Genomic DNA, 11,326 nt, shown 5'->3' on the forward strand with positions numbered 1-11,326 from the left:
GCCTCAGATAGCAAATTATATAATTGTGTAACTGGCACAACATGACAAGCAATCCTGGAGACGTTTTTCTTCACAAATGGAAACCAGAAAACAAGGTAAAGCAGAATTCTCGGTCGACTGAAACAAACATATATCAGCATTCTTAGAGCTGCTTGTCTAAAGAAATTCACGCACTGTAATTAAATGCTGTATAGAATATTTATTCTTCTGAATTCCAATCGTTTCATCAGTTACAAATGTCTCAATGTAGCTGCTTTGATACAAGTTTAAAAACATCTTTATTATGAAACCAAAGGCCACTTCTTCAGATCTACAATTTGTGTACAAATATCAGAAAGCTAAAGAAACCCACAAAAATACAGTACATAAATAATCATATTACACCATATGGCAAGCCAAATATCATTGGATTCAGTGTTGTGCATCTAATGCATTCATTCATTCCCTGATTGCACTGAACTCTTGCGGTGTATTTCAGAGTGACTGTGTCAGTTCTGTAACAGAGTGGAAACAGACGAAAGTGGAGGACCTATAAAGCAATAGTTCAGTCGAAAAACAAGATTTACTGAAAGTTTATTCTCCCACAGGCCATCCAAGATGTAGAGGAGTTTGTTTCTTCATCAGTTGCTCAGCCAATGGATGCTCTGCAGTGAATGGGTGCCGTCAGAATGAGAGTCCAAACAGCTGATAAAACCTCTCCAGAAACTCTTCAGAAAATGTTGATTTTAGGTGAACTATTCTTTTAGTATCCGATACTCATCAAAGTGACTTTCAGTTGTTTCCCTTATTGCGTCAGATCAAGATGCATTTTATTTAAATTGATATTTTCATAGACATTCTTTACTGGAGCACCTTACCCCAGCCCCATACACTTCTGAACAAAAAAAAGCAGTATAAAAGTATCAAAAACAAGTGGCATTGCATTCCAAGTCTTCTGAAGACGTGCGATATCTTTATACGAATATCTTTATATGAAGTAAACCATAAGGTTTTAATCGCTGAAAAATCGTATTCAAAAATATACTCCTGAACGTTATCATGATGCAATCGGTCACAAGAGCCAATGGCATTTCACAACCAAAGGTGATGTAACACTCCTTCTAGCGGAAACTTTTGAATTTGTAAACTGACTGCACATCAGTGTAACATGCTCAAAAAGATATAGACAGGTAGACACAGTGTAAAATTCCCAATGCCTTTCGCATCTGCATACTGACACCATAGGTTTCTTAATTAAAGTAACCGAGGAGCCCAAACGTCAAAAAGCGACTCTACAGGGTCCTGACCAAGAGTCAATGTGTGTTGAGTTGGGAGTGAGAATGTGTTGCCATGCATTTGTCCTGTCACATCAAAATCCACTAACGTATTTGTTTAGACCGGCTTTTGGTATGTAAACGGATTTTCTTCTATGCAGATTTCTCTCCTGATTCAGGTGACACGACTTTTTCACTGGAGAAAGCATTATTATGAATAGAGGACTTGATCATTTAAACCGAAACGAGTTTGAAGTCAAAACGTCTTGGTGGATTTGTTTCTTACAAACATGTAGCTTTTGGCTTCACAATATGCTAAATAATGGACTGGAGTGGTGTGGATTATTGTGTTATTTTTATCAGCTGTTTGGACTCTCATTCTGACGGCACCCATTCACTTCAGATTAATGCTAGATTTCTCCAAATCTGATGAAGAAACAAACTCATTACATCTGGGATGACCTGAGGACGAGTAACTCTTCAGTCAATGTTTATTTTAAGTGAAATATTCATTTAATATCCAATACGCATCAAAGTGACTTGTGTACAAAAGGTTTAAATGTTTGTTTTGAATGTGATCTGTTCATTATAAAGAGAATATGAGCATGTGGTCCTCACTTTCTTCCTCATGAACTGCACAACTAAAGTGGGGGTGAGGAAACAAAACAGGATCTTTCCCACTAAATGTGTGAGAAAATGAAATGTTCACACGTTTTCATGATTAGTTTTCCTAAGAGAAAATTTCACAGTAGGCATCACACTTTAATCAAAATAAAACTGAAGGAAATATTTTAAAGTCCAACAAAACACACACACACACACACACACACACACACACAATTGTGAATCTCATGAAAACATATCTGGGTCATTTTTACACCAAAAATAAAAGAAAAACAGATGCATATAGAAAATTAGGCCTATTTTAGGACCATTACAACTTTTTTTGCATTGTGACATTTTCAAGGCAATCAATGTGATTTACGTCATAATGCAATAATAAAAAAATGTTTTACTTTAATATAGTAAAGAAAACAAATGGATAGTACAACATACGGTATACTTCCACAAAAACTGAACAATTGACTTTTTTCCACTTTTTAGCATTACAGAAATTTAATTATATAGATGCGCAATAAAGCCGCAATGCAAAAAATATGTAAAAATCACCCTCATATTCTTCATGCAAAACATCTCTTATTTAATAATCATTTTGTGGGGTAAGCATAATGCTAGCATTTCTGAACGGTTTTCGTGAGACTCACTCATACGTGTCCCTCTAATGCCCTGGATAGACCTCAAGTGTACTGGGGATGGACAGGACCCCGATCAGTGCAGCATTTTGCAGTGGCACAAGGAAATTCAGATACAGTAAATGAAGGAAGGAGGAGCAGCACCTCCCCGAGACAAGGCAACATCACTGTCATTGTGCATAAGTGAACATACAGTAGCAGCCAGACGTCTTCAGTGTCATCAAATCCCTCACGAAACAGAGTAAAACACAACTAGAGCTGCTGCATCGACCTGGAACAGGGCCGGTGTTACTGCAGTTCTCTCATTCAGCAATTCAATGAGAATCCATGACAGCAGAGAGGGGAATCTCACAAAACACGTCAGGAACATAATTCACCTCAAAAAAAAAAAAAAAAAAAAAAAAAAAAAAAAAAAACTAATCAAATACATGAAGAGGTTATAAGTTTTTTTTTTTGCATTGTTTACAAAAAAAAATAAAAAATTGTATTTCTTGTGCTCCCTTTAAATTGATGCTGATTTAAATAAAAAATATTTATTTTACAGTAATACAGTAACTACAAAAATAAGATTTTACAAATTAATTTAAAAAAATTTTAGATACAAAATATGTATTTTTGCTGAGATTAGCTGTTCCTTTTTTGGGGTGATTTATTTTTTTGAAAAATAAAAAAATTAAAAAGAAAACAGATAAGAAAATTCTGTTAATGTCATATGAAACATTTCTAAAAAAAAAAAAAAAAAAAAAAAAGTAATAAAAAAAATATTGTATATATTTACAATGCAAAAAATGGTCCAAATAAACATAAATAAATAATTTTTTTTTGGTGAAATAATATATATAGCCTGGCCATTTTTTGCGAGATTCACCCAGTGGTGCATACATTTTTCTCTCTTTCAGTTCAAGACATTGATCGTAACTTGCAAACCTGTGATTCTCGGATTGAAATCGTCTGCTGTAAACGGTTAGCCAAATTACAAAATCCAATCGAGTGAAGAAAAAACAGGCAAAAAAAAAAAAAAAAAAACACAGCACACCGGCCCTGTCGCGACACACTGTACAGTATGGATTCCTCTGTCGATGATGAAAATAATAATAAGGCAACTCGAGTTAGACATCATAGAGAGCTTCCACTACATTTCTCCTTCCTCGTCCTCTTCCTCTTTCTCCGGCAGCTGCATCTTGAGCCAGCTTTCGGCGGAGAGGCCGTGCTTCTTCTGGTGGCGTTTGTAATTGTCCCAGTGGCCCGTGGTGTAGCCGCACTCCTGGCACTTGAAGGGCTTCTCGCCGGTGTGCCGCAGCATGTGGCGCTTCAGGTTCATGCTCTGGTTACAGCTGTAGCTGCACACGCTGCACTGGAAGGGCTTGGAGCCCGAGTGGATGCGCTCGTGCCGCTTGAGATTCGCCAGGTTTCCGCAAGCGTAGTCGCACACGCGGCATTTGTAGGGCTTCTCGCCCGTGTGCACGCGGTGGTGCCGCTTGAGGTTGTCGAAGTGGGCGGAGGCGTAATTGCACTGTGGACACTTGTAGGGCTTCTCGCCGCTGTGAGTCTTCATGTGGCGGGCGAGATGATTGGGGTACTGAGTGACGAATGGACATGATGTGCATGAGTACAGCTTGTCGCCTTTCTCCGGGCTGCTCGGGGAGCTTTTGGACAGCATGTCTAGTGTGCATTTGCTGCAGATCTGCGCCGTGGCACCCTCCTCGTCCTCCAGCACCGCGCCGCACACACGGCACGTGAAGGGGAATAGCAGCTCGGGAAGAGGGTCCGACTCTTTGGCCAAACCCTCGGCGTGCAGCAGGGCGGGAGGATGGCGGTCCGTTTGTAGGGTGTCGTAGCTTTGGAGGAAGTCGGGGTCGCTGCTGATGTGCAGAGTCAGGTCAGACACCACAGACTCTGAAAGACAAAGGAACAAAAACAAGCTTCCTCTTTACAGCGAATCCACTTTTAGGAAGCCATGAGTTTCTACTTCCCTTTACTTCACGCTTCACTTCCTCTTTTGGTTTGCATCACAAAGTGCATAAAGTGCAAAGTATGATATGCAAGAATAATATATATGGAAATATGCAACAGCAAGAAAAAAAGACTAGAAGAAATGTTTCCTCAGAATCTGTATTCCTGTTTAGTGCTAATGATCAAAAAGTCAAATAAAAGTCAAATAAAAGAACTCACCTGTGAAAGAGAAATGGCATAATCAATTTTACTTCTGTAATATATGACACGTTTGTGAGTGAAACAGAATATCCAATGAGAAAATAAAATTAGGTGTGTACTTTTTTATACTTCAGGGATTGACTGGATCGTAAAAAAACAACAACTTTTTTTATAATTGATTTCTATAAGTATTTTTGGCATGCACGCTTTTTCTTTGATAGGACAGTAAAAGCATTAAATAAGCTGGGACTAAAATTCAAATTTGGGGGGATATTTAGAAAAATGTAGAGAATTGTGATTGCAATTTTCACTTCCGAAACTGTTGCGATGCAATTTTCAGTCCATTTTATTTCCCTTTACAAATTCGCTTACACAGATTCATTGGTTCAAATATGGCATGATGAAGTGGATTAAATAATTACCTTCCGTTAAGGCAGTCGATGTGTCCTTCTTGTGGCTCATCATGTGTTTCTTTAAGGAGTGGCTGTTGTTGGTGCAGAAGTCGCACTGGTTGCAGTTGAGGTCTTTCTCCTGCGTGTGCATGCGCCGGTGCCTCTTCAGGTTTCCCAGAGAGTTGCAGGCGAATGTGCAGAACTCACATTTGTACGGCTTCTCGCCGGTGTGCGTGCGCTCATGCCGCTGCAGGTTGACCAGCTGAGCGGAGGCGTATGTGCACTGCTGGCAGCGGTACGGCTTCTCGCCGTTGTGTGTTTTCATGTGCCGCTTCAAGTGATTGGAGTAACGCGAGCTGAAGGTGCACAGTTTGCAGGAGTACGTTTTACTAGAGCTTCCATCAGACGTGGATCTACCTCGGTTTGCCTTCCCCTGTGTGGTGTCTGTGGGGTGGGCCTCCTCTAGCGGACGGTCCTGTCGGTCTGAGTCTCCACCCTCAGCTCCACACTGGAGGCAGTAGAGGCCGGCGAGGTCCAGCGCGCCGCTCAAGGGGTCGCCCAGCAGTTGACCGCACTGTCTGCACGAGAGGTACGGAGCGAACGCAGCGTCTGGTCCCATCTCCTCCCGCTCGCTCTCCGTGTCTCGAGGGTCCTCGAAGTCGCTCTCCATGCCGAGACGGTTGTAGCTGGAACAGTCCTCATCACTGAAGCCGTACACCGGCATTCCCATGTCAGCTGTGACCGAGTCTATCAGGAGATCACAGCACGCTCTGTTATGCAGTACTGAAAACCCTTTTCATTTACATAGGAAGTTCAGGCAAAACATATCAAAGATGCAAAAACTAAATTAGGTTCATCAAAACGTCTAGTCTGTTCTCCCAGAAGATAACTACTATAAATGCTAAACATAAGCTTTGTCAAACAGCAGTACGCTTCTACAGATGACCTGACATGACTAAAAGCCACAAACCTAATTTATTTATCACACAATCACTGTGATTCAAGGCCTTAAGCTGGTTTTGGGGTCTACGGCAAGAGCAATAGAAAGGTTTAACAAATAAAATCCACAATAATAATTACAAATATTAAAATGAAAATATTATATTAATATTATACAACAACAAAAATACTGGTATTAGTATTATTAGCATTTTTATATAATATTAGTTTTAATGTAGTTATTATTATTAATAATAAATGGTAATTAGTATTTGTATTGGCATTGCTAATAATAATAATAATAATAAAATAATAATTTTATAACTAGCTATTACTATTATTATTATTATCACTAGGTATACAATATTATAATATTTTTGTCATATTAATATTATTAATAATAACTTTTATTACTCATCATATCTTTTTTATATAATATTACAATATAATATTATATATTACTTTTACTATCATTATTATTATTAATAATAAATCATTATTATTTGTATTACCATTGTTAATAATAAAAAATGTTATAACTAGCTATTACTATTATTATCACTAGTTATACAATATTATAATATATTTGTTATATTAATATTATTAATAATAACTTTTATTACTGTCATCATTATTATAATAATTATTTAAATAAAACAAGGCTTCAACAAAAGTTTCATAAGGAAAGTGTTTTAGTATTAGCTTTCCTACACCAGATTATTTTAGTATTATAGTATATTAATTATATAATTATGCTTATTATTATAATATTTTTTAATAATAATAATAATTATTATTATTAAGAATAATTATAATAATATTAAGAATAATGATGATTATTATTATTACGACTATAAAACAAGGCTTTCACAAAGTTTAATTAGTAAAGTTATTCTACAACAGCTTAGAAAGTGTTTCATCCAATTTTTTAAGCCTATTATCATTATCTATACATTTTATAACTAGTCTAAATATTATTTTTACATTTAGACTTAATAGCTGACTTAAAGTAATTGATCTTCCATATCACTGACCCGAGTCCCTCTCAAAACCCACGATCCTGTAGTCGTTCTCTCCAAAGCCCAGCTCCTGTCCGAGGAGGAAGTCACTCTCCAGGACCAGGTTTTCCTGATTGCCGACTGCCGGCCCATCTTCAGCTCCCACTGCAAACAAACAAACACGACACCACGGTCTATAATAATATCACTTACAATAACAGGAATAATATCAAATAATGTTTTATTATAAAACAAGAGGCTCATCCTTTTTAAGAGCCTATTAAAATGATTAATCCATCCATTTAACAACATGATTTTCATATTTAGACAGTATTCTTGACTGAAGTATGGAAGGTTTTAGTGGATTTTGTAAACTCATGCAAACTGAGTAAATGTTATGTAAAATGTTAATCAAACAGCAGCGATGTATAAGTTTCCCTGTTCTACTTGATATCACCATATCACTATATCTTAACATTTTAATGAATTGTATAGATGTACAGTGGCATGCAAAAGTTTGGGCACCCCTTGCAGAATCTGTGAAAATGTGAATAATTTTAACAAAATAAGATATTATACTAAATGCATGTTATTTTTTATTTAGTACTGTCCTGAGTAAGATATTGTACATAAAAGATGTTTACATTTAGTCCACAAGACAAAAAAAATAGCTGAAATTATTAAAATAACCCCATTGTTGTGTTTGAGTCCCTCAAATGTCCTCAGTGTGAAAAGATGTGTCTCAAAATCATACAGTCACTGCTGGAAATGGCTCAAATATGCGAAAGAAGCTAGAAAACTGAAGAATCTGCAGAACATGGAGGATTTTTCTGAAGAACAGTTCTCAGTTTAACTGTTCAGATCAAACAAGGGACTCATGCACAACCATCACAAAACAGAAAGACAGTCCTGGATCATCAGGTAACAGAACACGGTGGGGTTATTTTAATAATTTCAATCTTGTGGACTAAATGTAAACATCTTTTATGTACAATATCTTACTCAGGACAGTACTAAATAAAATATAACAAGCATTTAGTATGATCTCTCTTATTTTGTCAAAATGATTCACATTTTCACAGATTCTCCAAGGGGTGCCCAAACTTTCGCATGCCACTGTAGATGCAGCTTATCTGGTAATGATTCTCAGTCATATCCAGTAAATAGGTTTGAGAGACTGATACGACTGATGGTTATCAGCACTACAGCTCAGGAATGAGGAAACAAATATGACACGAATGAATGAAGGAGGAAGGAACAGTGGAGAGACGTCAGAGAAGGGTCCCGCGGCAGGAACAGGGGTCTGTCCTGAGGAAACGCAGTGAGGAACGAATGTCGACAGAAGAGAGGAAAGCCGACGTGTGTTCACTGAGCTGATTCTTAAAGACAAGTAACTCCACATTAAACAAGGGCTTTGGAAACAATCATTTACTCAAACTAGTTCCTATAAATCTACTATAAAAGCTCTAGAGCCGGGGGGTCAAACTTTAACACACCTGATCCAACTAATCAAGTCCTTCAGGCTTATTTGAAAACTTCATGGTGTGTGTGTGTTGAGCAGGGTTGGAATAAAACCCTGCTCTAGAGGAACTAAAAAGAGCTGTTTTCAGACTAAAGGAAAGTTTAGACTTGTGTTAGTTCGACAAAAACCACATGAACTGCAATAGTAATTTGGACAGAAATGGACGCGGAGATTATTTCAACAATTAAGCACCACAAAACACAAGTTTATGGAGTGAAAATACAGTGGAAAAAATAAATAAATTATAATAATAATTCATAAAGGACATGTAACTTAACAATAAAATATATCTACTATAAACGGAGAGAAATACACACACAGACAGACAAACAATTATTTGTTATACATTTTTTATAAATTATTTATTATTATATTTAATATTATAATTATATTATTAGTGTTGTCAAACGATTAATCGCGATTAATTGCATCCAAGATAAACGTTTTTGTTTACAAAATATATGGGTTTGTACTGTGTGCATTTATTATGTATATTTTAAATACACATACACATTAAATACACAATATATATGCATAATAAATATAAACATTACACACACACACACACACACACACACACATATACACATATACACATATACACATATACATATATATATGTAAACAAAAACTTTTATTTCGGATTAGATTAATCATGATTAATCCTTTGACAGCACTATATATATTATATATAATTATTTTAACATAAGTAGTTCAAGACATCTAATGTACAGAGTTACCACACTTTGTTTTTACTAACATTAAAAATAGTATTTATTATTAGTAGTAGTAGTAGTAGTAGTAGTAGTAATAATAATGCTTCCAACAATGTAAAATCAAACTAATGACTAATGTCATAATTGGCCAAATAAATAATATAGTCTCAAATATGTATATATTTATCTACACACACACATAGAGAAATCATATTTTAAGTAGTTATTATTAATAAAATAATTTTGACTATTCATAACTAAAATAAGGTTTTTTCCTAAGCAGTCATGTGAAAGATGACTAGTCTCTGAAATATACTGATATTACATCAAACTTCATATTAAGCCATTTACTGAACACGTATTTCAACAGTGGAATTATGAAATTCATGAGGAGTTTTATTGCAACATAAAATCAGAGGACACTGTCAAACCAAGTACAACCACAGAGAGAGAGAGAGAGAGAAATCAGGAGATCTGCAAAACCTACATTTGACAGGCTCTGGATCGGAGAGTTTTCTGAATATTAAACATACGCTGCTGATTCTCAACGGTACGAAAATAAGATCAAGCTGTAGGAACTCAAGAGGAGCTAAAAAAAGCCAGAAATGTCTGAACGAGCTCATCAAATAACTAGAGACAGACTGAATGTGGGCATCAACATGCCATTTTTATACTCTTATTAACCTGTTAACTGCCACCCGGACGCTCAAAGGGCCGCCTACATTTACTTCACTATATTACAATTAAATCCTAATCTAATCATGACAGACTATATATCGTTGGAAAGGTCTAAGACTCCCAAATAGATATTTTACTAATCTTTTTTTGTTAAAAAATTATGTAGGAAAAGTAATAGATTAATTTATGGCAAGAGTGCACATCAAGAACCTACATCATAACAGGAGTTCTGACCTTTGTCAAAAAAAAGAAAATAAAAAGTTGTCTTTGTTGGCTTTTTCTCCATTACACTTTCGAAATCATCAGAAATGATATATCACTTGAAAACTTAAAATCTCTTGAAACCCATTCTAAAACCAAACATTGCATTAAATTGCATGAAAACGGTACATCAAAATCATGTAACAAAATGTTTTCAGTCATGAATTATACAAATGTAGATTTGGCTCACGCACTTTCAAGTCTGTGTTCGAGAATTTGAGTGACAGGTTAATAACTGACTTTAAGGATAAAACAAGATAATCAGGAGTTGAATTAAATTGAAATTCAGGTGAGATAGAAACCCAGACTTACATTTGACAGGCTGTGGGTTCGACTGTTTTCTTCTAGGCATGTTTTAGTTTTTTGCCTTGTTTCTGAATGTGTTTGTTTATGGTCAGCAGTTCCCTGTTGAGCTGATCTTCGTCACCATCATCTTCCTCTTCCTCATTTTCCTCTTCCTCTCCCGAACAAAGAGTTCCTCAAACCACCCATAAACCCCGAATTAAACATGTTTAACACCGTGTATCTCCAAAAATCATAATGCCCAAACATCCAAACAACTGAAACTCCCGTTATTTTCAGTTAGCGTGAGCTAATATTTAACTTCATAAATAATTCATAGACGAAACGCTGTCAAATGCAATTATATGAAGTTTACATTGCGACACTGGCGTCTCGAGTCTGTTATTGATCCACATCGATAAAATAATGAAGATATCTTGGATATAATTTGTGTTATAAGTCGAAGGCTAACTAGCATTAATAGCTAGCCCAAAAAGGAAAGGTGCAATAAAAGTCCAGTGTTTATAACCTCTGGACATCCAGCATATAAGTTAATCCATGGAGCGTCTCTCCCTGAAGAATTATTTTTCCAGGTGGATTTTTATCCCTGTGAAGTGTCTCCATGTGTTGAAGAAGTGAAAGTATGCAAGTTTCATTACTGTTGGAGTTGTTGTGATGGGAATGTGCAGCACAGGAAGTGATTGAAAGAGTTCAGCGTGAAACCGGGAAAGCGTGGCCCCTACTGGACAGTCAGAGTACTGCAGCGCTCTAATCTCTCTACACTGTATCTATAAGAATTAACAAAGTGCATGGTTTTTCATTTTCTATTTATTGCAAATTAGGATAAACAAAATGAAAACATTAATTTGAAATATTGT

General features: G+C 36.1%; 1 protein-coding gene across 1 annotated transcript; it reads right to left on the reverse strand.

Annotated features, from left to right (window-relative positions):
- Positions 1-184: 184 nt before the first annotated feature.
- LOC127933486 (zinc finger protein 513) lies at positions 185-11,130 on the reverse strand. Its single transcript, XM_052530516.1, has 4 exons — positions 10,479-11,130; positions 7,026-7,154; positions 5,083-5,799; positions 185-4,402 (listed from the first exon to the last, which is right to left on the reverse strand). The coding sequence occupies exons 1-4, from the start codon at positions 10,516-10,518 to the stop codon at positions 3,639-3,641; spliced, it is 1,650 nt and encodes a 549-aa protein (XP_052386476.1). The 5' UTR covers positions 10,519-11,130; the 3' UTR covers positions 185-3,638.
- Between the last annotated feature and the right edge of the window lie 196 nt (positions 11,131-11,326).

This window comes from Carassius gibelio, chromosome A17 (assembly GCF_023724105.1).
Source record: "Carassius gibelio isolate Cgi1373 ecotype wild population from Czech Republic chromosome A17, carGib1.2-hapl.c, whole genome shotgun sequence".
NCBI classification, from domain to species: domain Eukaryota; kingdom Metazoa; phylum Chordata; class Actinopteri; order Cypriniformes; family Cyprinidae; genus Carassius; species Carassius gibelio.